The 27,913-nt window shown below is 33.8% G+C and overlaps 2 protein-coding genes and 1 long non-coding RNA gene across 46 annotated transcripts in view; 1 reads left to right on the forward strand and 2 right to left on the reverse strand.

Moving 5' to 3' along the window:
• Positions 1 to 16,230, reverse strand: part of LOC149268322 (uncharacterized) — a 40,093-nt gene extending 23,863 nt beyond the window's left edge. For 2 of the 3 annotated variants that reach the window (XR_016270801.1, XR_016270802.1), the window contains exons 1-2: positions 15,421 to 16,230; positions 15,280 to 15,349 (exon numbers count right to left, since the gene is read on the reverse strand). This is a non-coding gene — a long non-coding RNA (uncharacterized LOC149268322). The remainder of the gene's footprint in view (positions 1 to 15,279; positions 15,350 to 15,420) is intronic. The other variant, XR_016270803.1, reaches the window with a different exon arrangement.
• Positions 1 to 27,244, forward strand: part of pan (transcription factor pangolin) — a 60,485-nt gene extending 33,241 nt beyond the window's left edge. For 2 of the 24 annotated variants that reach the window (XM_089472807.1, XM_089472811.1), the window contains 5 exons: positions 7,232 to 7,424; positions 7,964 to 8,129; positions 12,121 to 12,190; positions 19,965 to 26,450; positions 26,516 to 27,244. In XM_089472807.1, coding sequence (XP_089328933.1) covers positions 7,232 to 7,424; positions 7,964 to 8,129; positions 12,121 to 12,190; positions 19,965 to 21,414 — 1,879 coding nt within the window. In that variant the 3' untranslated portion in view covers positions 21,415 to 26,450; positions 26,516 to 27,244. The other 22 variants (XM_089472794.1, XM_089472796.1, XM_089472795.1 and 19 more) reach the window with 22 other exon arrangements.
• The window catches only part of Cadps (calcium-dependent secretion activator 1), a 41,107-nt gene continuing 40,391 nt past the window's right edge, over positions 27,198 to 27,913 (reverse strand). For all 19 annotated transcript variants that reach the window (XM_089472781.1, XM_089472776.1, XM_089472793.1 and 16 more), the window contains one exon: positions 27,198 to 27,909. In XM_089472781.1, the coding sequence (XP_089328907.1) occupies positions 27,699 to 27,909 (211 nt within the window). In that variant the 3' untranslated portion in view covers positions 27,198 to 27,698. The remainder of the gene's footprint in view (positions 27,910 to 27,913) is intronic.

Here is a 27,913-nt window from a genome sequence, read left to right on the forward strand (position 1 = left end):
GTTGGATTTGTCTCCGCCACGAGTAGGTCAGTAGATCTTTAAAATACTGAAAAAATTTGACGAATACTTGAAAAACGCGGTTTTTTCCCTAAAGATTCAAATTTCCATTTATACTCAGTAGCCTTGACAACAGTGACAGTTTCGGTCCTGTATAGAAGTAAATAAACAAATGTAGTCAGTCAGTCTACGGCACAGCCTCGAGCAGACCTGACTATTCAAAAAAAAAAGAAAAAAAAAAAAAAAAAAAAAAAAAAAAAAAAGACTATTCAAAAAAAAAAAAAATTTGTTTTTCCAGATCAGAAAGAAAAATATTTCAAATCAAAAATCTGCAAAAATTAAAAAAAAATCAAAAGATTAAAACCTGACTGTTCAAAAAATAAATAAAAAATTCAAAATTCGAAATTAAAAAAAAAAGTTAATTATTAAAAAGTGTAATTTTGGCTTTTTATATTTTTGGACTTTTAAACTTTATAAATATTTCAAATCAAAAATCTGAAAAAATTAAAAAAAAATCAAAAGATTAAAACCTGACTAATCAAAAATAAATAAAAAATTCAAAATTCGAAATTTAAAAAAAAAGTTAATTATTAAAAAGTGTATTTTTGGCTTTTTATATTTTTGGAATTGCAAACTTTATAAATAATTGTGCGCGTGCGTACAAAAGCTAAATATCTCGAAAGTTCAGGTATTTGTTTGTCGATTGTTTTATATGGTTTTGTGCGAGGGCAGTATTAGTATTAATAAAAATGCCGCGTCCTAGAAGATCTAATCTTTCCCGGCGGACCCATAATGCAATTTAGCAACGGAATATCGCGAGTCAATTATCTGACGAAGAGCGAGAAAGGCGCCGCGTTAGTACCCACCGAAGAAGGGCCTTAATTCGTGCTTCTCAAAGAGAGGAAGCCCGTGAAATGGCAATAAGAAATGGTTCAAGGATTGATTTGAATCGAGCAGCGTTTCGATATGATTGCACCATTGATTACAGCTTGAATCGTTTAGTTTGCATTGGTCCAATGGACGTTGTTTGCCATTAGTGGTCCCGCCACCAGAGCCATTGCGCTCCCTGCTTTATGGCGAAACACTAGAATCACGACATTTTCTAGCGAACACTAAAAAATACAATGCCTGTTTCCAAATGACTTCATTTGGGGCGGAAATTATTGGAGACGGATATAATCCGACATTTAATAAATTAATCAGAGTGTATCCCAACCTGAACAACATAGCTTTCAACAATTTTTTACCTAGAAATAATGGATAGGGCAATGCAACGTATGCCGGGTCAGCTAGTATATTATAATCTATTGAGAGTTACACATGATCATTAAACTTCTATACTTCTCGCTTATTGGGTGGGCACTTAATGGACGCCATATTTAATTTACACTCAACCCACTTGAACATACATACACACACACGCACGCACACAGGGACGCAGAATCACATACACATGCATACACTACATAAATGAAAACTTTCCTATTGGCCCACTCCAATGTTCGCGTTTGCGCATTACTAAGCAACCCCTAAGGGGCTTTGCCCTCCATTGCCGTCTTAAAAAATAAAACATAAAATAAAAAAAGAAGAGAAGTAATGAAGGAATGAACCGAAGTGGTTCAACAATTGCCTTAGATCCAATTTTATTCAAAATTCGAAGTGTGATTTAGGCCACTGTCAATTGCAATTACAATTTTCTCCCTCTCTGTGAAGTGCTCCTTTATGAGACTATATTTTCATATTATTAGTCAATTTTTGTATTGATTCAATTGCTTGGATTAACAAATAATTTGATAATAATAAAAATGTTATATTATTGGGAAATTTGTACCTTTCCCGTTTATTTGCAAGGAAATAATGGTAATTCCTATCGAATCGCTCAGAAAACGTTTTTCGCCAACAGATGGCACCACTGTGTTTCTTTCTCAATAAACAGCTGCACAACTGTTCACAGAAGCGAACAGCAAGCACGACCCCAAACGATAGTAAATAGCTCAGAACTATTGCGTATCTGAGCTAACGCTGATTTAAATTCGTTCAATACTATTTTAAGTACTCGCTTGGCGAATAAAAGCAGTGTTAAATATATAAAAATAAAATAAAAGATAACATTCATTATTATTTTTTTTTTACTATTTATCGCTTTTGCGTTATATATATAAACTAGGCGATCCATCAATGATTGAAACAATTTATATATCGTGTAAATCGATATATATATAATAAATTATTTATTAATTATGCAAGAAGTTGTAACCAATTCATAGTTAAGTTTAAAGTATAATTTGAAAATAAAAGAATCTATTAAATAACAATGTTCATAACTTCGATTAATAAATTAATTCTTTCAAATGTAAATTTCCATTATTAATATAATAAACAGTAAAATCGCGTCTTCTTTAATAATTACAGACGCTCAGTTTATACTGAAGCTCTATTTCAGTTAAAGCATTTCAAAACATTATTCAAGAGAAGAGAGAGGGCTAGAGAGCCTTTCTCTCTTCTTTCTCACCGCGCAAATATTTTGTGAATTGCCGCACACCAGGCTCTCTCTGTCTCACAAAGCCAGAGAGAGGCGAATAGTCGAATACAATTGCAAATTTTAGCTTAAAAGACACCGAAGGTCGGAAGTAATTCGTCAAAAATTTTTGGCCAGACAGTTTAGTAAAAAAAAAAGAAATCTGAAAAAATTAAAGACTATTATGAAACCTATTTAAATTGCCAAACTCAAACTCTTGGAACACTTCACAATAAAAGGAACACATCCGTGTCACCATATCAAATATGTCCAGTGTCCAGTGTGCCAAAAACAAAACAAAAAAAAAAGGGGGAAAAAGTATTAAAAAATTACTAAACTCCTACATTTTGTATTTTGCTAGTGAGAATTAAATTTCCAATTCAGTCAAAGGAATCATGAGTGATTTTAAGTGCGTCTCTTATAATGGAAAATGTATCTACATTCAATTACGAATTATATATATATATATATATATATATATATATATATATATATATATATATATATATATATATATAAGGCGATGGTCATAAATCAACTCAGTAATACATACATACATATCTACAAGTCAGTAAAAAGAGGGATACGAGAGATATAGCTAGAGCTTTTTATTGTAATGGTATCAAAATAGTAAAAAACAACCGATTAGAAAATTTCAACTGTAATTTAAATTATTTCTCTTTTATAAACATACACAGATATACGCATATATATATATATATATATATATATAAATTATATACAAGTTGGTCTAGTCAAAAATCCGCAACAGGCAGGCAATAGGGTTGTAGATAGTTTCGTTTAGTGCGCTTGTCCGCTTGCTCAGCTTTCTTCACAAACGGCTGGGTGTTAACCACTGTGCAATACTCTGTATACGAGCAGCTAGATGCTCATTCTGGGCAGCGTCATTTAAATGATGGAATTTTGTTTGATTACCCAGACACCCTTATACCCAGTTATATTGCAGAATGAATATGCTCGTTTTTCGTTTGTTACTAGTGCATTAAAAGCTATAAATGTTTGTATGCTCAGGAGAGAGCTTTTCGAGAGCAAATCATCCACGTGAGAGTAACCTATTATTGCTATGAATACTTCTCCTTTAGTTTCTCTCCGTGAAAAAGGTAGAGGAGTAAATTTTGAGGCTGGTGTAGGTCAAGAACAAAAAATATTATATTCCAAGTTAAATTTTATAAATTTTAAATAAGGCCATATATAAACAGAAATCGAACTCGAACGAAGCCCAAAAAATAAGAATTCAATGAAAAAGTATGCGAATCTAAATGCCGGAGTTGTTAATATCGGCCGCGCGAATGACGAGAGTGGACGAGTGCTAAAAATGAGTGAAAGTAATAAGTAGTGAGAAACTCGAAGACGCACTGATTGAGTCACTGTTACCTTGTATACAATGAAGAATTCCAGAGGCGGATTATCTCCGACTAAAGAGATAACTACTAACACTTATAGGCGAGCAGTGCAATTGAATGGCAACGAAGTGCCCGATGAAAATAAGGAGCCAAAGGAGTTTTGCATGCCGATTGGCAATATGATAAACGATTCGATCTCACAATCATCTTCAACAACATCGTCATCATCATCATCATCTTCAACATCAACGTCAACAACGTCAACTCAGCCGCATGGCGAGCTATTGCCGAAAGCCAACTCTGAATCAGTAGAGCATATTTTCAATGCACCAACGTCAAGTAATGCTGTCCCTGTATTGCCAACGACAGCAACAGCCAATTTGATGTCTGAAATTTTGTTGAGACAACAGCAACATGATATGCTTCAGCATTGGTCCAAAATGGAGGAGCGAGATCAGTTAGAGGGCAGTTGCAATAATCGTGACTCAATATTGGCTCATTGCATATACAATAGAAATAAATCGACACAAAGGCAGCAGCAGCAGCAACAACAACAACAACAACAACAACAACAACAACAACAATTGCTGGCAACACAATTACTATATGCACAATTTTTGCAACAGCCTCATTTGTCCTTGGATGTTCATCAGGAGCTCCAGCGAGAGCGTAGGCTACAAATTTTTGAATATTCGGGTTTAACGAAATCGGAGCCAAAAGATATCCCATTAGCAACGCCATTGCCATTGCCATTGTCAACGGCAATATCGCATGACAACAATAACAATAATCGAAATGGAGTCGTTGAGCAACGGGGCAGCAGATGTATGTCAGGCAAGCGAAGGTCATCACGAAACAGCGCAACCGATTCAAAGGTTTATTTTTTTCGAGAGCAGAAGAATGTGTTGTTCGATGTCAAGAAGGGACTAGAGCAGCTGACATTACTTTGCAGTCAATTTCAGCTAAGTCTCATGCAACCATCATCGACGGCACAGACAGCTATTGATGAAGACAACAACAACACAGCAACCAGCGCGTCCGCCGTGTCACTTGAACTAACCGTGCAGCGCGAGTTAGAGAGCAATCGAATGAAGATCGATGGCATGCTGAGTCAAGTGCGTAAGCTCTATCATCAGTGGAGCAGTGCCGAGCTCTACTATCTACGCAGTCTGCAGCGCTTGGGCCTGCATCCGGATAGCAGAACGATAAACAGCAGCCAGTCGCCAACGCACAATGTGATGGCTTTGGCTGCGATTGCGTTATCAGCTGAGTGTGATACAGCGTCAAATAGCAAAGCCGATGTGGAGAGCATCCACAAGCAGGAGAACTGCAACAGTAAGCCTGAGACAATTTCGTCGGAGAATCGGCGTACGCTACAAGATATTGAAAATATTATTATACAGCAAGCAGCCGCATCCGCAGGAACTGCAGCATCTGGCACTACCCAACAAACAAAGCTATCCAATTCCAGATACGAGAGTGCCGAAAGCAGCAACAGCGACGACGATGACGAGCTCGATGAAGATTGTTCATCCTCACCTGCTTGTATCTGGCACTCGAAGCACAACGCGCACCCGGCTGAGACAAATGTTGTTGATGCAGCCGAAATACTGTTAGAGTATACTTCGCTGTCAACAGTGCAGGCAAAAATGAATGCCCGAATTGATGCTGCGCCTGCGTCTACTCCTGCAACTTCAACTGCTTCTCTTTCGAATACCTCCGTCTTAAATCTAATGCCCAGTAGCCAGCGCGGCTCGCTCATTCGAGAGTCAGTGTCAAGCTGCGGCAGCGATCCAGCCTATTTGGCCGACATACAATTCCCACCCACACCAGCCACGCCGCCGACCAGCAGTAATAGCAGCTGTTCAACAGTCACTGGAGGACCACTTCCACTCAAGTGCTCGAGTGCCACTCTGGCACCGGCTAATACTAGTAGCAGTAGCAATAGTGCCAAATACCATCATCGGCGCAAGTCACGCTATGCACGCCGCATTGCAACTCCTACGAGTCAGTTGGACTATCAGTCAAGCAAAGAGTTGAACGGTAACGCGTATCAAATCAGTTCGCCATCAATGTCTTCATCTGTTGCATCATCCGCCACATCTTTACCTCCGGGGTCATCGGCGGCAGCAATAGCAGCAGCAGCCCTTCAGGATAGGCATTCGCCAGCAGCAGCTGTTGCAGCTGTTACAGCTATGCAGGAAAGAGCCCTAAGCGATATTTTTAAGGCACAGTTTGACGCTCTTACTTCGGCTGCTGGAGCTGGAGCTGGATCTCGAGCTGGAGGTAGAATTGGAGCGGGGACTGGAGCTTCATCGGAAGGTGTGCTAAATGAAAACTGTGATGGGTTATCCACTATGCCTATGTCTGATGCGCCCTACGATTTAAGCATTGGAAACAGGCTAAACAAAATGTAAATTTCTTTCATAAATATTTTGAAAATTTTGTATACTCATTCACGAATGTGATATGAGTATATTTGTTTTGTGCAATGTCCGTCTTGTCAGTCCGCATTAACGCAGTTTTCGGCATTATTGAAGCTAGTGACATGAAATTTGGAACACATACTCGTGTATATCCGATACATAAAGTATTAATTTTTTCCCGATCCGCCCACTAAGGACAGATAAAAAATAATGCAAAAATTATATGTCTATAGTGATTTTCCAAAATCTGCTAGAAAATTATAGAGACCTGAAATATGATATATCTACTCGGGCTGACCACCCAAGAACAAAAAGTTATGGCGGATATATGTCCACCCACAGGGGGTGCTTGATTGAAATCACAAAAGTTGTTAACAAAAGTTGTTAAAAATTGTTAACATTCATGAAGTGTCCGCACTCTAATGAAAGCTTTTAAATAAGTGTTTCTGTACAAGAGTCAGAATTAGTTAGTTTAAAAAGACAGAGATTTTATTGGTTTGTGAGATTTTGGCATACGGATACACCAACACCTCTTACATCTCTGTGTCAAATACTGAAAAATAGGTATTCATCGCTGTCCAAGCGTAAAATAAATGCGATATTATTTCCTTGGTCGAGCAGTCTTGCCTTACTCTTACCTGAATTAGTTTACAGGTTGGCTTAGTTGTAATGAAGAAAAGAAGAGCACATACATACGTTTTATTTAGGTATAGTACTCGGTTCAAGTATAGTATAAAAGTTACTACTATTCTTAAGCTTATTTATTTATTTTGTTTCTTATGTGGTTTATTTGTTTTCTTATGTGGTTCCGGTTATCATGAATGAGAAAATATACATATTTAATATTGTTTTCTCGACAAAGCCGAACCTAATTTCTATTATTTATCTAATTGATTAAAAATAATAGCTTCGTTTTTTATTTTCAGAAACTTGGATACGAAAGGCTCCTCAAATTCGCAAGCTAACGACTGTAAAGATAGTTCAAATGATAAAAAAAAACCACATATCAAGAAACCATTAAATGCATTTATGCTATATATGAAGGAAATGCGAGCCAAAGTAGTCGCTGAATGTACACTCAAAGAGTCAGCGGCGATAAATCAAATATTGGGTCGGCGGGTAAGCTATCTATCTCTCGCTCTCTCTCTCTTTTAATATATATATATATATATATATATATATATATATATATATATATATATATATATATATATATACTTTTATATTTATAATGATAATACATTCAAAGTTTAATAGATAAATGCAGCGTTATGGGGGTTTATTCTAAATTCTAAATAATAATAATAATAATTATAAACAATACTCAAAATATCATCATTTGTATTTGTATACATAACAATACACGAATGTAATTCGACTTCTGAGAGTATTGTATAGACGTTTATAAATAGATTTATAGATACTTGGAATACTGCGAAATCCTTACGGATATTTTATCATTGAATGATAAGTACACTCACTGACTAATTCACTGACTGATTGTATTATGTTTAGAATTGACTATGTATTTCGATATATATATTTACTTAACTGACTGTCCATTTATAATATCACAGATTAAACACATTGAATAATACATATCAAGAGAAGTAGAACATGAAATTAAATTTTAACATTAATGGAATACATTTTTGTAGTGGCACGAACTTTCCCGCGAAGAACAAAGCAAATATTATGAAAAAGCGCGACAAGAGCGCCAATTACATATGGAATTGTATCCAGGTTGGAGCGCTAGAGATAACTACGGTTACGTTTCAAAAAAGAAAAAGCGTAAAAAAGACAGATCGACTTCGGATTCGGGAGGTATTGCACAAAATTGTCAAATTTCTAACACTAAATATATTTTCTTTCTACTCTAACCGCATTCAAATTCTCCTTCTTTTTGTGTTTGCAAAATTTCATTAAACCACACATACACACACATACACATGCATACGTACACAAACACAAACAAATATAATATTAAAAAAAATAATAATAATAATAATAATAAGCACACATTTAATATCAGCTACTAACCGTACTTCTAAACCCAAAACTAGAACTAACAAAAAATAATAATAATAGTAATCACACGTACCTCAACTCTATTTATGTAATTTGTGTAAATACGTAGAATAAACACTAATTGTAAAAAGCATAAAAAAAAAACTATAAGAAAGCAATTAAATGATCTGAAAATAAAATCTTTGAATAGTACAGCAGAAGTTTTAGTTACAGTCGTAGAGTAGATCTATACAAATAGATATGTTTATGTTTCAAGCAGAATGGTAAACATTATTTATAAACCAAAAGTATTGGAAAATCAAATAAAAAGTAAATATATATTTGATCCGAGCTTGGGTAGAGCGTAGCTATGCTTGTCCAAACCTTTTTATTTTATTTTTTTGTTCTGTGTTTTGTTTATATATATATATATATATATATATATATATATATATATATATATATATATATATATATATATATATATATATATATATATATATATATATATATATATATATATGAATATTGTCCAACTTTGGATTGCATTATTGCTTAAGATGACATTTGAGGCAGAAATGATATATATATATACATGATATATGATATGATATGATACATACACATATGTATAAAAAGAATCATCAAAAGATTAGAAAAAGTCCAGATACTGTCAAACTTTTTAAAGTCTTAGCATATTTGAGTACACATCGATAATGGATAATGGAGAATGAATACTGTCTAAAGGATCATGAATAATGGATAATGGACAATGGATAACGGATAATAGATTGTTATGTGCATATGGTCCATAAATGAAATATTTCATGTATTCGAGAAACTGTTGAACAGAAAGCGGGAAATACGAGGGATAGAAAATGAGAAAGAAAAAGAGCGAGGTAAAATGTTTTATAACAGCAGTCGGCTGTGCACATATCCGGGTCTGCAGGATTATGAATCTACCTTTGTGATTCAATTGGCAAAATAATACACTTAACACAAACACTGCATACCTATCTGTGAATTATCGAATTATTCAATTGGCAAGCGGAATCGAAAAATATCAATAACTGAACAAGACGTTGATGAAGAAGAACAAATTTCATTTTATTTAATGCTTTCATTTCCAAGGATTCCTGATAAAAAAAAAAAAAAAAAAAATATATATATATATATATATATATATATATATATGTGTGAACTCAAATTGGCGAGAATTGCATGCACCCGAAACCGTCTACAAGATCGATCCGTCATAAGCTTTTGAAAGATTTGCGCTGTATGTACAGATAAATATATATATTTGATTCATTGGCGGGTGCAAAAAATGATAAATATTAATAATAACTGTAGCATATAAACAATAAATTAGAATCAACAATTGATTAATGTATATCTTTGCATATATTATCTCTCTTTATTTTTCATCATTATTCATTTGCGCATATCGCAATAAAATTTTTAAACAAACAATAATTTCCAAACAATATCAAATCTGATTGTCCACTTGTGTGCATGCATACAATATAAAAATGAACAAATTTGGAATATTTAAAAAACATTGTGTATATATATGTATATATATATATATATATATATATATATATATATATATATATATATATATATATATATATATATATATATATATATATATATATATATATATATATATATATATATATACATATATATTTATATGCAACCGATTGCACACAACAATTAATACACCCCACTATATATGTATATATATATATATATATATATATATATATATATACCACGCCCCCCCCCTCATTCAGTGGCATGCCTTGGGGCGTGAGGAGCAGGCGAAATATTACGAGCTAGCTAGAAGGGAACGTCAACTGCATATGCAAATGTATCCCGATTGGAGCTCGCGAACGAATGCATCGCGAGGCAAGAAAAGGAAACGGAAACAAGATGCTAACAGCGATGCAGGAGGTTAGATACAACAAATTTTATCTTAAAACAAATGTACTTTTCATATATGCCAAAAATACAACAAAAAAAAAAAAAAAAAAAGAAAATGAAACTCAAAGAAAAAAACAAAAATACACATAGACTTATCGTAATCGTTATATATATATATATATATATATATATATATATATATATATATATATATGTTGCAATTGGATCTTGGCTGCAGAGCACATTGGTAATTGAAAACAAAAAAGGATTTGTAAATCAATGTAGGAATTTGTAAATACGATTTGGACTTGGCAACTATACTTTGTGATAATTCAGCTTAACAACTACACACACTTATCATTCATATCATCTAATCCAATATGTATATGTATATGTAGATTAAAATGTATGTATGCATGTATGTACGTCTGCTTACCCATAGATATGAGTTTTCTTTGTAAACGTTTGACATTTATCAATTTTATAGATATCATTCATATAGCCAAATTTTACTTCACAGATTATGTTCTGATACATGAGAAATTATTCAAGAAATAAATTCTCATACTACTACCCACACTGCAGCCCAAGTGCAGTCGCTACTTACTGCGCAGTTAGCAGTAAGTAGCGACTGCTATTGCAGTTACTTTTATGTTCGTGGTCGCCATATAGATGACCATATAAAAGTATAAGCTTAAAATTATATCTTCAACCTATTATAAACCGGGAGTCTAGATACAACTTTTCTCCCGTCCCTAAAATCTCGAACCAGAATCGACGCATATGTTTGCAAAAATTTACATATTTCATAGGATATTTAACACAAAAGCAAAAATTTGTTAAATTCGGAGCATGTTATTTTTCCTTAAATTTGGACCCGGCTCTTCATATATATATGAAAAATATATAGATATAAAAATAGAGAAAAAAGAAACGTGTTTCATTTGAATGACTAATTTAATAATCTATAGTAGATTTCAAAAGAGTTATAATTAAAAATGTATGTACAATTTATTAATTTATTTATATTTATACTCATATACCTTTATATATTTTTCAGTATTACTTTTAACTAGCTTTGTGAACAATAATTGTTTATTGCCTCCTTTTTATATTTAACTAATAAAGTAAATTCAAGGCAAGGCATAAGTATTTTGACAAATTTTTTGAGTATGAATTTTGAGCAGTTGGCCGCCGAACCACTTTTGTATTCATTTTACAAGAGACCAAAACAAGCCGCACTTCAAATTAACTCAAGCTTAAAGAGGCGCACAAGCAAAAGAAGTTCTGGTGAAGCGTTTTCTGGCCGGAGAAAAGCTAATATGAGTGCTACCCATGTATTGTTTTTTGTAATAAATCACAAAGCCACATTCTTAAAGAGGTATGAGGCGTCATGTATTATACGACATATGCCTTGATGTCTTTATTTTTGTTTAGTTCAAGTATTATATTCTTATATATTGAAAATTTTGAAGTTTCTATTAATTGTGTGTGAAATGAAAAATAAACAGGAATTCTTCATAAAGCCATTTAAAAGTTAATTTACATTTATTATCGTATAATATTCTTCATTAAGAGAATAGCTTTTTGTTGTAATAGAAATTGATTGCGTAGAATTAAAATCATTAGTGATTCTTTTAGTTTCGAAACTCTAAATTAAAGAAATAGCGATGAAGCTTATGCTTCAACATTTTTTTGATTCTTTGCTTATTTCGTATTAATCATAGTGCTGATGTCTCCCTTTAATTGAATGCCTTAACTACCTTAAATTTGCTCTCCAACTAAAAAACTTGACTTCACGCTCAACTGAATTGAACTCACCTTAATATGAATGTCTTAAATTCTGCTAAAACAAACTTAATATATTCTTTCCTAGGCAACAATATGAAAAAGTGTCGAGCACGCTTTGGACTGGATCAGCAGAATCAGTGGTGCAAGCCCTGCAGGTACGTTGAAAACAGATGATTTTGTAAATTGACAGCTTGCTAAATCCACATTACATTACGGCGTTTATCAATCAGGGATTCGCCAACTCTCTTTACAAGATTGCAATTAGTCGTCCATAAAAACGGGAACGAATCAATCAGTGCTGCCAAATTAGCTTTATTCCATTCACACCCATCAATTTTAAATTCTTTTTTTTTTTCTCTCTCTCTCTCATTTCTTTTTGTAAGGATCCTATTCGAATTCAGAATATCAATATTTGTTATTTGAATTGATTAGAAAGCGATTGTTCTAGGACAATATTAAATTCGAAAATTGGGATCTGTATTTGCATGCTATATTCTTAGAATGTTTCATATATTAGTTTCGCGTAGATTACGTATGTATAATTCAGTGTGGATCTAAAATTTTAAGAGTTATGTAGACATTCGTACATAGGTATATGCATATTTGAGTTGTGGCTTCGTATAGCTGGTTCTCAATAAATCAATTAATCAAAAGACATTTGATGATCATCTGGAATTTTATTTCCTCAAGTAATCAGTTATATATATATATATATATATATATATATATATAAGCTCTCTAGCTCTTATATATATATATATATATATATATATATATATATATATATATATATATATGGGCAATTCCCTAGTGACGTATATGTATCGTACGTATGTTAAGCAAACAAGCAAGAAGCTCGGTCGGGGCTATATCGACTCAGCTCGTCGCCCTGATTAAGAATATATATACTTTATGGGGTCTGCGATGATTCCTTCTGCCTGTTACATACTTTTCACATAACCAATAGAACCAGATTTCCCATTTTCCATGGGTTCAGGGTATAAAAATATGTTAGCAGAACATGCCTTTCTGGAGAATTGCCCATATGCATATATGCAATGCGAAAAATATAATTAATAGCTTTGCCTATGAGGGAATAAAATTAGACAAATTAAGTGAAATGTGAAGAGAGAGAGAAGAGAAGAGAACAAGAGATAGACAGGGAAAGAAAAAAGGAAGGAAGATAAAGAAAATGAGAGAGAAAATGATGTCGAGAACGGGAAGAATAAGAAGCGGGCGAAAAAGAATTATAAAATTTATAATATATATGCATATATAAAAAGAGTAGAATCCTTGACAAGTAAAAAATGTACATATCATATGCTTGTACGTAAGGAGCTTAACGGCTAAACAAAAAAATTTGTCACAAATTGAAAATACCCACATCCACTATTCATATTAGTACTACAGTGCTTATCATAATTATAGCCCACCCAGCAACTTAAACTTTGAGCCAGTCTTACCAACATTTTTAAGGTTTTTTTTTTTTTTGTAGACTGGAGTATGTTCAGTAGATTTTGTTGAAATTTTTGTTAAATTTATGGAAAACTAAGAAAGAACCGTTAACTTTTGCTCTGCGCTAGCATTTTTGCTTGCATTTTTGTGTATCATAATTATCGCCCACTGTCGCAAATTTGAGTTTATTAAGTGCGGAACAGACTACTGACATTGTAATTAAGTAAATTTACATAGTTTTTAAGATATGCCGCTTAAAAAACAATTATCTTATTATGAAAAGGGCCGTATTTTCTCTCTTTTCGAGTCAGGAGAGTCTATTTCGAGTATTTTACGAATTTTGAAAAAAATCAAAGTGTAATTAAAATTTTTTTGGATAACCCCGAAGAATAAGGATCAAGAACGTACTGGGTGAAAACCGTTACTAATTGCGCATGATAAACGCAAAATTATTAAGAAAGCCAGCAACAGCTCAACCGATTGTACAGCTTTAGCCGCACATGTGGCCGAATCTGTGTCAGCGATGACTGTTTGGCTAATACTTAGGAGCTCAGGAATAAATAGGTCTAAACTGACCAAAGCATCCATGTTGCTAAGTCGCCACAAGGTTGCTCGACTTGATTTTGGCTTACAGTATATTTATAAATGTTTACCCTAACAGGTCATATTTTCTGATGAGAAGAAGTTTAACCTGGATGGTTCTGATGGATTTGATTCTTATTAGCATGATTTGAGGAAGGATCCTATGTTTTTTTCAAGGACAGATTTTAGAGGTGGCTCCGTCATGATTTGGGGAACACTTTGTTCATTTGTTACCTTGGAATATAAGTTTGTATCGAGCCGAATCAACAGTGAAGAGTATATTCAGGCTCTGGATAGTAGTCTCATTCCATATTTAAGGGAATTACGTGAGAAACCAATGGTTTTCCAACAGGATAATGCCAGAATCCATGTGACCAGACGTACAAAGGAGTGTCTGGAGGAATGTCATGTTGATGTGCTTGACTGGCCAGCAGCCAGCAACCCGATAGAAAATGTCTGGGGTAATCTTGCAGACGTGCCAAAAATCGTCAATTGGAGACAGTTTGCTATCTTAAAACGCAAATTCTAAATGAATAACAAAGTTTCGAAAAGGACCTTTTATTAAATTTAGTGGTTTCAATAAGGATGAGAATTTTTGAGTTAACTAAGGCAAATGGAGGCCGGACTAAGTATTGACATTAGTTTTTCCATCAATCCGCAAAGAATTCGGATTTTTTTAAACCAAAATATGAATATGGGCTATAATTTGATATAGCAAATGGTGCTGTTTTCTTTGTTTTTTTACTTCTTTTTAAGAAATCGTTATTAAATCGTTAATTTTAAATAAAAAGTTATTTGCCATTCATAATTGAAATATTGAACTACTAATTTTTTAAGATATTGAGGAAATATGCCATTTGGGAAAAATTTTCAGCCGATTCGTTTAAGTGGATTAAAAGTGGGCTATAATTATGATAAGCACTGTATAAGCTATCTCACGATATTCAACATTCACATACGAGCATAAACACCTAAACACACATACATATTATTGTATGAGATTGCGACTCTTGTTAGTACGTTATACTAATATTGACCTTAAAGTAAAATAAGGATGATCCGAATTATATGAAATGTATTTGCATGCAAATTATTGCTCTACATTGACTTGCCTGCACCTGGCTCATATGCTAAAGATATTTTTATTTATCCATTTAGATATTGACCAACTAGAAATAGGCAGATCCTTCAGTCTATCAGCACTTACCTGAGACAGTTTGCGGAATCAGAAAATCGTTAAAAACTAAAAACGAAGGAGAGAGGCAGAAAGAGATATTCTAAGAGATATACAAATAGACATGCTAAGAATTATATATATGAATATACTGTGATACTGTGATATACTTACTCAGTTTGCAGAGTAATTTGATATATTGTTTCCCTTAATTTGATTAGGAGAAGGCGGTGTGGCAGCAATGCAATGTTCGTACTTCTGTATGTATTGTATATATGTGCTGTTTATATAATTTTGTTTTGTTATATTTTTATACAATTATGGATACCGACTTTAAATTTCAAATTTAAGTTCAAAGCTTTACTTTTCACTAAATACAGATGAAAAAAATACTATACAATACGTATTTGTGTCAAATGTTTTGAAATCCGTTTAACACAGGATATGTTAAAAAAAAAACCTCAGTTGGCCACGTACCAAGCAGCTCCTATTTCACATTTACGTGTGCGTATATTTAAACAAAGTATATATTTATTTCGGTGACACCGCCAGTACAAGTGTATAACGAAAAAGGATAAAAAAAAAAGATACAAGAAAACTCTTCAGTCTACGCACCGAGTTCCATGTACACACATGCGTTAAGAAAGCGCTTGCATGCTGGAATTGGTTGTATGTGCATACACGTCCACCTGCGTGTGCTGATTGGCCAATCAATTTGCATATTAATTCGGCAGTTTCTGTAATTTAAACATACTTTCAGCACGGAATTTACATATTCTATTCAGTAGTTTTCTTTTTTGACAAAATCAACTCATTCTCGATTAGGTATATTTTTTGTATCTGACCTTCAAATAATAATTTGATAAAATTTGGGGCGGTATCCAAAATATAAAAATATGTACAAGAAATACACATTGTATAATATATATAAGTAAGATGAAAGAGGTACATTATCATAATTGATTTCTGAGGTTTTTAGATGACATTAACCATTTTATCAACCAAACTCCGACTATGTAAAGGGCTAAAAAAAAATCAAGTCTACCTTTTATTAGTCTTGAAATCGATACTTTTAACTATGGGCAGATAGTTCGACTGTTATCATTTCCCATTTTCAATAGATTATTATTATGAAAAGCAAATTTGTTTGAGGTGAAAATCGATTCCCTTAGCATGTCCGTCCGATCGATTTCCAAGGGCGTCGCATTTTAGATACTAGCACTGCCATCTGCTCTTTTACTTTATATTAATATAAATATACATATTACAAACGACTTATCAGATATTATTATTATTAATACTATTAATTACCTTGCCTTTTTTTTTAATTTGAAGCTTATGCAAGTTCGAAAATTCATTTTTGTTTGTTTATTAATTATTATTATTTTTTCTTGCAAAACATAAAACAACAAAGAACGAGAACAATGAGAAAATACAATACAATTAAAATAGCGTATCCTTTAAGTTTGAATACTTTCAAAGGCTATGGTCCTAGAAGTTTTTTCTTTTAGACTATTCTATTGGTTTTGTTATTATTTTTAATCGATATACAATTTTTAAATGGATGTCTTTAAAAGCTATTAAAACTGATTGCTACAAATTTGGTTTCAAAGCGCAATCGAATTCAATTGAAAATTTGTATCTCTCAACTGATTTTGGATGTCATAAAATTGATCATTGAGAGGGAAATAACAGAAATAACAGAAAGATATATATCTTTGGAAGAAATCAAAGATGAACCTTTATTCCTTGAGAATTACGAATGCTGCTGGAAAACTTGATTCAAATAATAAAATAAACAAACAATAATATGATTTACTTGTATGGTTTAGTTTGTATGCGTAATAAAAGTAAATGTTGTGAAACATTAACTTATTTTTGCTGGCTACTATATATAGTGGTCGGCGTAAGTTCAATTCGTATACGTCACGCACATTCGAAATTTGATGAATTTCATATCATGTGCCGAAAGCATTCCAAGCATGTTGAAAAAATATTATAGTTTGTTTAGAAAAATGTAAATCAAATAGTTTTCTTCATTATTTCTTTTGATTGATATCAGTTTGAACTATTCTGAATTCTACTCAAAATTTCGCTTTAAGCATAGCAGCCTGATCCCTTGGGCGACGCGTCTCTGTTGACAAAGGGCGTTAGTTATTCAGCAAATGGGTCTATTGTTTCTGATAAACTATTTTAAATCAGAAAAGCCTACAAAAGAAGTCTCTTGGGCTCAATAAAGAAACTCTCCCCTGTTTGCAGGTCTATCCCCAGTGATCGAGTAGAATGTAATAGCTTTAATTTTTGAATTTTTGTTTAAAGTGGCATTACTAAACAATTTTCAAACGCACACAAACACACATACACAAATCACACAACTATATATGTATATATATATAAAGATAGAGATTTTGGAATTTTGAATGGTGTTTAAAAAAATATTTTACGAAATACAATTATCGTTCTTTTCCAATATTCAAATTGCTTGGATCACTTATATACATATATAAATCAGTCCCAACGTCGGGTTGGGGATCAACAGCAGCGTGGGCGTCGGCCTTGTCAGTAGTGGGCCAGGCGTGAATAGCATAAGTGTCGGCATGCTGACGCCGGCCATGGTAGGTGCGACAACAGTTATGCTGCCCAACTCGTCATCGAGTTCATCATCCTCGTCGACGTCGTCCTCCCACACACACCTGCAAATGATGTCTAATAGCAATGGAAATAATGGAACCGTGACATCTATGAATGGGTCAGCAGGTGGTTCAGGTGGTCAAGGTGGTGGTGCTGGTGCTGGTGGTGCGAATGGCACTTCCTCAAGTACTCAACAGCTTTCACCTCAGGCACCGCCAACCTATGTTAATTTGTAAATAAACTAACCCACGCAACACATCCACCGGAACAACATCGAACATATAAATGTGCACGGCAGTCCGAGTAAAACAGAGGCAGGTTTACGACTACGACTCTGCTAAAATGCCAGTAAATAAACAGTATATATCTTTGTACATATATAAATTAACAGAATGCAAATTGGCGTTAACTAATTTTACAAATTAAATATATATTTGAATTATGTATAACTATATATAGAATATATAGATGTTTCCATTTTGTTTTGCTAGAGCTGTGTGTTGCTATTGTTGTTGTTGTCGTTGTTGCTGCTGTTGTTGTTGTTGTTGATGATGATGATGTTGTTGGTGTTGCAATGCTGTAATACTTTTTTCATTATCATTGTTGTTATTTGTTGTGAATATACTCCGTTTCGCTAAGATTTTCTTATTATTTTTTTTAATGTCAGTTAATTCGATTGCAATGTTTTTTGCTCGATTTTTTCTTTTGGTTGCTTTTTTCATATTTTTTGTATTGTCGTTGCTTTCCTTATATGAAAGTGGAATTTTCGTACTATACTTTTTTTTTTTATTTACACAAGATTTACCATTATATTTTAAATGAAGCCTGGATGATAACGCTTGTTTTATAAGGAAACGCATTTGACTTCAAATTATGTTCCAGTTAATAAGGTGGTCTTAAAACATTTTACAGACAAGTTCTTAGTTTTGATTCTACACTAGAATACCTTTATGTATGACCAATACGTATACACATTGCAACATATTAATAATGTGGAATACAAATAATGTACAAGTATTCATGAAATACAAATTGAATAATTCCTTTTTAAGTCGCAATTACCCTTTTATGTCTGCATGCAGTAAACGCGCATAATATGCTTGTAATTGCTTTAACGTGATGTCAATTTTGAATTGAATTACTAAAAGAAGTTTATTTTGCAGTGTTTATAGATATAGATATTACATATAAAAATCAAATAATATACATTCAATACAAACGGTAATGTTTTATGTAAATAAAAAAATTAGCTTTAATATAATTTTGTGCGCTCCCTTAAGTACATAAAGCATTATTTTTATCGGTTTCATTCCTGCGAAATGCTAAGAATTAATTTTTTCTGTATGTATTTTCATTTGTCCAAATAAAAATCTTAAAATTATAACTTCTAATATAATATCAAATCTCAAAGGATCAAATACAAAGTGAAATATTCTATAAATAATAAAAATATAAAGCAATAATACTATGTTAAGCAATAAAAGTGAAATAATATTATGAATGCTTATTGAAGTATTTTAATTATTCACTTCAATATTATAACAGCATATTATTATTATTGTATTATCAGCTTCAATATTGCTTAATTAAAAAAAAAAAGGTAGCGATAACATAAATGATTTATAGAAAATGATCAATTAAAAATGTAATGCATAATGCATAAGAAACATGTATTTAAATTAAATTTCAAATTGAATGAAAAATTTCAGTGAAAATCGATTTGATTTCAATTTAATTCATTTGAACGAAAATTATATATATATATATATATATATATATATATATATATATATATATATATATATATATATATATATATATATATATATATATATATATATATATATATATATATATATATATATATATATATATATATATATATATATTTATTTATTTATTTATATCATATCTATATTGCATGAATTCTTTTATTATTATTATTTAAATTTTTTCTGCATCTCTGTTGTGGAATGCCCTTCATATTGTAATAGCTACAGCAGATATTAGCAATGCTTTCAATGCAGTTTAGTTTCTGTAATCAACTAATAATAGTTCCCCTTTTCTACCACTCTTTGCTTGTACAGACGTAAAAAGAAATGCATTCGCTATATGGAGGCACTGCATGGAGACGGCCATGAGGAAGGCAGCGGCATGGACGACACTGGAAATCTGAGCCAGCTGAGCGATGATGATGACGATGACGATGAGGACCTACTGGTGAGCGGTGGCGCCGGAATTGGAAGCTCGGGTAGCGGCGATGAAATGATCGATATGAATCAGGATAAGCTCGCCGACAATGAGGACACTGAGTCAATGAGTCAATCGCTGTCAAGTCCCGGATGTCTGAGTGGGCTCTCCAGCCTACAGAGTCCGTCAACAACGACGAGCTTGGCCAGTCCACTTAATATGAATATGTTAACTAGTCCAATGACGCCCGTCATCAACACCACCACCAACACGAGCAACAACAATAGCAATGTTGGTCCACTTTCTGTTATTAACAGCAGTAGTACGGAGCAACAGACGTCGTCGGCGAGCAGTCAGTTGTTAATATCTGCGTCTGGATCTGGATCTATATCCGGTTCCGGTACAGGTACAGGTTCAGGTTTAGGTTCCGGTACAGGTTCAGGTTTAGGTTCAGTCTCCAGTTCCAGTATCGGCTCAACATGTAGCATTAGTAACAGCACACCGAATACCTCTAGCACTGTTTCATCATCGATTGCTGCGACACCGAACTCTGCCAATGAGCGCGCCATGATGCTTCGCAACCGGTTCAGCCATTTAGGCATGGGCCTGAATCCGGATCAACTTTTCCCAGCTGTATCTGCAACTGTCAGCAGCAGCCCCAGTACTATTACAGCTATCTCTTTGGCAACGAATAGCTTCAACTGTTACAGTAACGCGGGCATGAAGGCAACGTCGGTGACGATTGCTGCTGCTACACCTGCATCAGTATCGGTATCGGGACCCATATCGGTATCGGCACCAGCGTCTACACCTCCATCGCTACCTGCAATAAGCCTACATCGCAATCCGATTGGCGCCAATCCGCGTGACATTAACAATCCTCTAAGCATCAATCAACTGACTAAGCGCCGCGAGGACAACAATGTTGCACTGCTCGAAACTCAATCGGTCTCAGCGGCTTTGGCTCACAATCCTTACACGCACTCACATTCGCCACATCCACACCCACAGCCACACTCACAGCCACCACCACTTACCCACCCGCATCTACACCCGCATGTGGATCAGCACCCGCACCCTCATCCACATCCACATCCACATCATTCGCTCTTTAGTAGTAGTAGCTTTAGTCAACACTTCCAGCAACGGTTAAGCAATCATCTAGCAGCCACAAACAGCAGCAGACTAAGCAACAGCAGCAACATTAACATTGGTCCAGTCGCCCAGTCGTCCAGTGACGCCCCCACTTTAAGTATAAAGCGTCGCAACACATCCGATCCGCCACCAGCGACTGGCAATAGCGCGACACCCACCTCAACTGAAACTGGAGCAATAAGCGTTTCGTAGCAGTCTAGCAGTAGCATGACAGCATATGCAACCATAGATATGACGTCACTCAGCGTTTGTTGCCTGCCAAAGACGTTCTACCAACACTCACTCGATCTGAGGCGATTTAGAGCAGTCAGTCAGTCAGGTTTAATCGCTTTTGTTACAGGATCAGCATACGCCAGGTAGCCAATTAGCTAAAATGCAACAGGTAATTGGTTCCACCGTGCAATACCGTACTACGCCTCGCTCTCGCTTTATTTCTCTCTCCCTCACTATTTATCTCTACTGCATCCATCATCGTCATTGCCATAGTCGTAACATAAGTAACATGTGGCCATTATTGGACAAGTGCCAAAACTACACCATATATTCTTAAATTCGTACATGTATATACATATAAATACTTAGTATACCAGCAGCCAATAAAAATTATCGCCCCATTAATTATCAAAGTGTGTGCCTTACTCCAACACACTATGCCAAGTCAAAACAACAAAGTATATATATAGATATACATACATACATGCATGTATGTATAATCGCAAATTTGGTCACATGATCTATAAGGGAAAAAAATTTTAAGGGTTCTACAGGATCGAGCATACCATATATATCTGGTTATATCTCTGTTAGGGCGTCAGTTAAACAAAAGCAGTATTAATGGCTTTCTTTTATTTTCGAGAAATGTACTATTAGTCATGAATGTAAATATATGGTTTTATAAAAGAAAGAACGTACGAATTTAATAAAAAAAAAAAACTGGACCTGATAGCTAATACTGAAAAAAGTATCCCATTCTTTGATTCTCCCTGCGGCATATAAGGAGCGATCAAGATAGAAAAGAAAGAAAGCTGTTTTAGCTCCAAAAAGTTATCAATATTTTTAATCATAATAGCACACAAAACATAACATTTATATACATAACAATTTAAAGAAATTAAACAAATTATTTTCAAACGAAATAAGTAACTGGAACAATTTATAATTCTTATCTTAAAGCCACAATCTAACTTTGTTGGTTACCTATTCCATTACTCGTACAAGCATTTCCACTTTTCTTCATTCAACAACATTATTATCCGCAATGATTACAACCTCCAAATGTGAGTGAAAGAGATCCCAACAAATTAAAGTATTTCGACTATTACCCAATGCAGCCGTCATTTCGTTACACGTGGCCTATTTTGGATGCTCGTAGGTCACGAACAATATCCTAATTTCTTATTCTCATCAGAGAAAGTTCTATTTATTCTCTTATTCCATATGCCAATTTTTGTGGATATTGGCAAAGATAATTAAATTATCGCGTACTTAGCAGGAAGTTTCGTTTAAACGACCCCAATGAAGAATGAAGTTCTATGTATTCTATGTTTGACTAAAGTAAACTATTTTTTTAGTATTCTTCTTTGTGTCAATATTCATAGCAATTTTGCGAATTTACATGCTCATATAAAGTCGAAGACCAAATATGATTAATCTGAAAACCGAGAAAACTTTCCCATTTACTTATTTCGGCCCCAAACCTCATCTTTACTTTCTAATCAAAACAAATCCACATTTCGCGCACCTTATATACATATAATTAAACCATTGTACATACTTAGGTGTTTACATCATACAACATTCGATAAATATGCATTATAGGTATGTATGCATTTATGTATATGCGTAAACACAACAATGTGCGTAAAGCCATCGCCAATTAGAAGAAAAAGACTGTTAAATACTTAATTTAAAAAACTGAAATATATGTACATATTGATTGATGTATTGTAGATGTGTAAGCACAAACACAAACACAAACACAAACACAATCAATCACCTACCCACACACAGTTTAAGTCAATTGAAGTATTTGTGAATCTAAAGAATTACACATACAGACACCTTACAATAACAACTTAAGGAATTTGGATATGTATGTGTGCATTACTATGTGTAATTTATTAGAATAACATCATTTATGTATGTATGTATTCGCGTGTCAAGAGAGATGCACACATACATACCATAAGCAGCGGACTGTCCCAGTCGCATACACACTATTGTGTACTATGTGTCAGGCGTTGAAATATGCATAAATAAATTTGTAATAGGTACAATGCCCCACAAAAGTGTGTGCAGATGTTTTATTTTGCTTATTCCATTTTATTGAATTACAATAAAACGAAACTAATATTCAGCCACAGTTTTAAAGACAGAATGGTTTGATATATAGTTCTATAGGTAAAAACACATATCTATAGACGTATGTCTAGAAACTAAACACTAGCTTTAGTCTATATTCTAATCAAAAGCAAGAGCAAAGGCGAAAGCAAAACAAACAAAAACTTATATTTACGTTAACTATGCTTCCAATTTTCTGTGTTTTTATTTAAATGTTTACTTAGTAAATAGTGCATATGAGAAACAGTTTTGCAATATTTACAGATTTATTTATTGATCTTAACTTCTAAGCTAATAATAACAAGAAGGAGAAGCATTTTGCATTTGTACATGCTAAATACATTCAACAAATTAATTTTGTAATAATATGTATGTAATGTCTGTACGTATGGATATAAGTTTGCCCCTCAGTCTATAAATGACTTTTCATTTCGTTGCATCTAAGATACATACGTACAATGGAGCATACTTATGTTCATATTTGTAACTACTCTCTCTCTCTCGCTGCCTTTGTCTCTTTTTCATTCTCTCTCCCTATCACTTGATTTCCGTTTTATAAGGACTAAGAGAGATTGTTGTTGTGTGTGCAAATACACATGTATTTAAAATATGCACAGAAGATGGCAGCGTTAATAAATAATTTGCATTCAATGAAAAAATAAAGATAAAATATATATTATGAAATTAACTAATTACAATTAATATTGGTTAATTGTTCCGTTTATATTTAATAGGACTTTTAGTAAGTAAGTAGATATAAATATGTATAGCTAAGAGGTTAATACAAATAAACGTGTCTAGACTTAAGGAGTATTTATATACTTATATCTATACATACATATAAAATGTTATATACACCCCACTTATTATAAATGCGTAGTTACATTACCTATTAAAAAACGAAACAAAAGCAAAAATAAGAAAGGCATTAATAAGGATATAACGCAAAAATTAATTTAGAAAATAATTCGATGTATTAAAACAATTAATTATACAAACGAATACTGATATATACAAAAATCAATAAAAAAAAAAAAATGTTGAGAAGAAATACATAGTTATATTTATTTTCCTTAGATTTAGAGAATAAACTCAACTATCCCAGAATGAATACATCTGTAAGTATAGTGATTTTTGGCTTTGTTTTTATACCCTGAGACCATCGAAAATGGGAAATCAGGGTATAATGGTTTTTTGTCAGAGGCAGAAGCAGGCGTGGCAGGCCCCACAACGTATATATATTCTTGGTCAGGGCGACGAGCTGAGTTGATTTAGCCATGTCCGTCTGTCTTTCTGTCCGTCCGTCCGTATGTATGAACTCATCGATTTCAGAAGATATAAGACCTAGAGACTTGAAATTGTTTCCTTAGGTCCGTGTATATCACTCGCGAATCGAGTTTTCTCCCAAAATCGATAACTACTCCCGATATATTGTTATCGATTAAAAACCTTATCGAAAACTAGTTACACCTTTAGAGCTAGAGCACTAACACTATCCACAGAACACATAGACCGGACAAGTAGTCTAAAGCGTTTTGCACACTTTTTTCGAGCATTAGTTCCCAGACCACGTCGTATTTGCCCGGCTCCTCACTTTCAGGTTCGGGCTACGAAAATATGGGAACACAAAATCATTTTTCTTCATGTGCATAAAAGATCCCTCCACGCTGAATGTTTCCCTTGCTCTCTCTCTCTCTCTCTCTCTCTCTCTCTCTCTCTCTCTCTCTCTCTCTGCTCTCTGCTCTCTGCTCTCTGCTCTCTGCTCTCTCAAATGTGTATATGTATGTATGCATGTAAGGCTCACATTGTGAGCACAAGCAGCAGCTCACGAAAATTGAAATTTCTTCGCAGCAAGAACCCATGCCTTCCCTTCTGTGTGAAGAATATTCCGAACTCTTTAAGCCGTTTGCCATGCGTTTTCGTTATTATTTGTCGGAAGAGTATGAAAGCGTTGGTGCGCATAATGAAAATGTTTTCGCGACGAGCCTGCACACACACACTTACAGTATGCCACATGTACTATGAGCATTTGTATGCCCTTGCTCTTGCTGCCTGTAGCAATTTTAAGCTTTTGCGATCTTGTGTTAGGCTGATGTCAAAGTGGCCGCGATAAGCGATGCGATGCTAAAAGCGAGAATTATCGCACCGATTTGCAAAGCGACGCCATGTCAGAGTGAAAGAGAGATAGCTTGAACTGTAACTCTATTTGCTAATAATGACCATCAAAATAAAAAAAATTCCATTTGAAATCATTCACTAGTCACACTCACATAAGTAAATGAAACGTAAATTAAATTTTCCCTGTCAAAAAACTGTACTTTCTCATCTACGCTGCTTTTCTCAAGCTAATTCTTCACTTGTCTCGATAAAAACTTCTTCAAGTTTTGAATGGCATTTTGTCAAAATGACGAATTTTTTATCGAAACAGCAGAAAATCGGGACAATTTGGTGTCAGGTCGGGACACCGGGACAATACGTCCAAAAGCGGGGCATGTCCCGGAATTCCAGGACGGATGGCAACCCTGCCAATAATGACTGGCAGCAAATTCCTGATTATCCGTACATGGCACAGTCCGCTACAGTTTTACCTTGCTCTCATCGATAACTACCGCCACTCACTCTTGCTGCAGTGCTCTAGTGCGTGATGGAATTAAGCATACCATATTATATATTCGAGATGGGCCTTCTAAATCATATATGTTTTTCCTGTTCTTTATGGTAGCGCTTTCAGCTTAACAGCGCAGTTTTAGTTGTCAGAGCTCTCTTTCGAAACGCCACTTGTAGATACCCTGAGCCCTTCGAAGAGATATCCCAATCACCGTCCACTGGAGGACTTGGTCGTCAAAGTCGTGGAGCGGGGTACACACGAATGAACATTGGCAATGAAGGTGGAGCCCGAACTGTGGCTTAACCGGAAGGATGGCGAGATTAATTTTTACCTTTTTACCTCCAGAATTTCCTGAAGTGATTGATGAATGCCCCTGGTGTGGACGAAGTATGGTGGAAGACCCGTTTATAAAATTGTAAATATGTATGCAGCGTTTTATTTACTTGTGTATATATTGTGCAACATACTGTATTTAATTAAAAGATACAGTTTCCAATTGGTATGCCAGAGTTTCTTGCTTCTCAATTATATTTTGTAATAAAGGCTAGATGTACATATAATATTCTTTTTTTTTTTTATACATTCAAGTAGATTGAATTATTATTATATTTATAATGTATCTAAAGTTTCTTTTGCATATTTGAAAAACAGTCACTTAAATTCAAATGTTATTGTGGAAACAATTTGATTTTTATCTGTTGTGTAAAATAAATAGAATAATTTTAAGTTCTAGTCGAAGAGCCGAAAATGTTAAACCATGCCAGATACTTACAATATTAGTGTTTAAATCTATTAATTTGTATTTTGTTTATGGTTTGATAACACGAAAGTTATATGATATGATATTTTTATTATCATTGAAATACTTTATAATTATCTAGCGGAATTAGAATCGGAACAGCCAAACCGACGAAGATAAAATAAGAAATTAGCACTTTAATTAAATTGTTTATAAAGCCTCATGTCATTAGAGTACATATAATAAACATTTTACATGATCTTTATATTATTTGTTATATATAAATAAATAAATATATATATATATATATATATATATATATATATATATATATATACTTCAATATAACTGCTAGAAGAAATGCCTCTGATGAAGAAACATGCACGCAATATTACTTAACATTCTTGCTATCCATTAATATTTTAATGTTTTTGTAGTTAATATGTATATATAATTGTGTATACTATACTATTATTGAAGAGGTAATTATGTTTGTTATGTAAGTTTCTGTTTTCTATACCAGAAATAACTACTCTTTAAATAATAATACCCATGATTGATTTTATACATAAATATTATGAAAAAAAAAATATACATAATAACAACGGATTTCATGTATATCCACTGATATTATTGAATAGACTTATATTTATCGAATCCATTATTTTCCGATGTCAAACAAAATAAATTGAATAATGCAACTGTGGACTTGGCTCTTAGCAAAGCTACAAAGCTACCATCAGAAGCTGGACGAGAAAAAATATATATGGAACTATATATCCAGAGCATTCAAAACCAGCCACCACTTCCTAGCTTTGAGCTAAGTCCGCCAATGCCTTTACCTAAGAGATTTCCAACACGGCCAGCTACCACGTTGGTAACGGCCGCTGCTTGAGCGGCTCCAATCTTTGGCTTTGGCATGCTGCGCGATGAATGGGCACCTGACTCTCCACCCTCGCTGCCGTCCTCTTCATCACCATTACGCATATCGTCACAATTTCTAT

This window comes from Drosophila arizonae, chromosome 6 (genome assembly GCF_054131065.1).
Source record: "Drosophila arizonae isolate 15081-1271.41 chromosome 6, UAZ_ARI_1.0, whole genome shotgun sequence".
In the NCBI taxonomy this organism is placed as follows: Eukaryota; Metazoa; Arthropoda; class Insecta; order Diptera; family Drosophilidae; genus Drosophila; species Drosophila arizonae.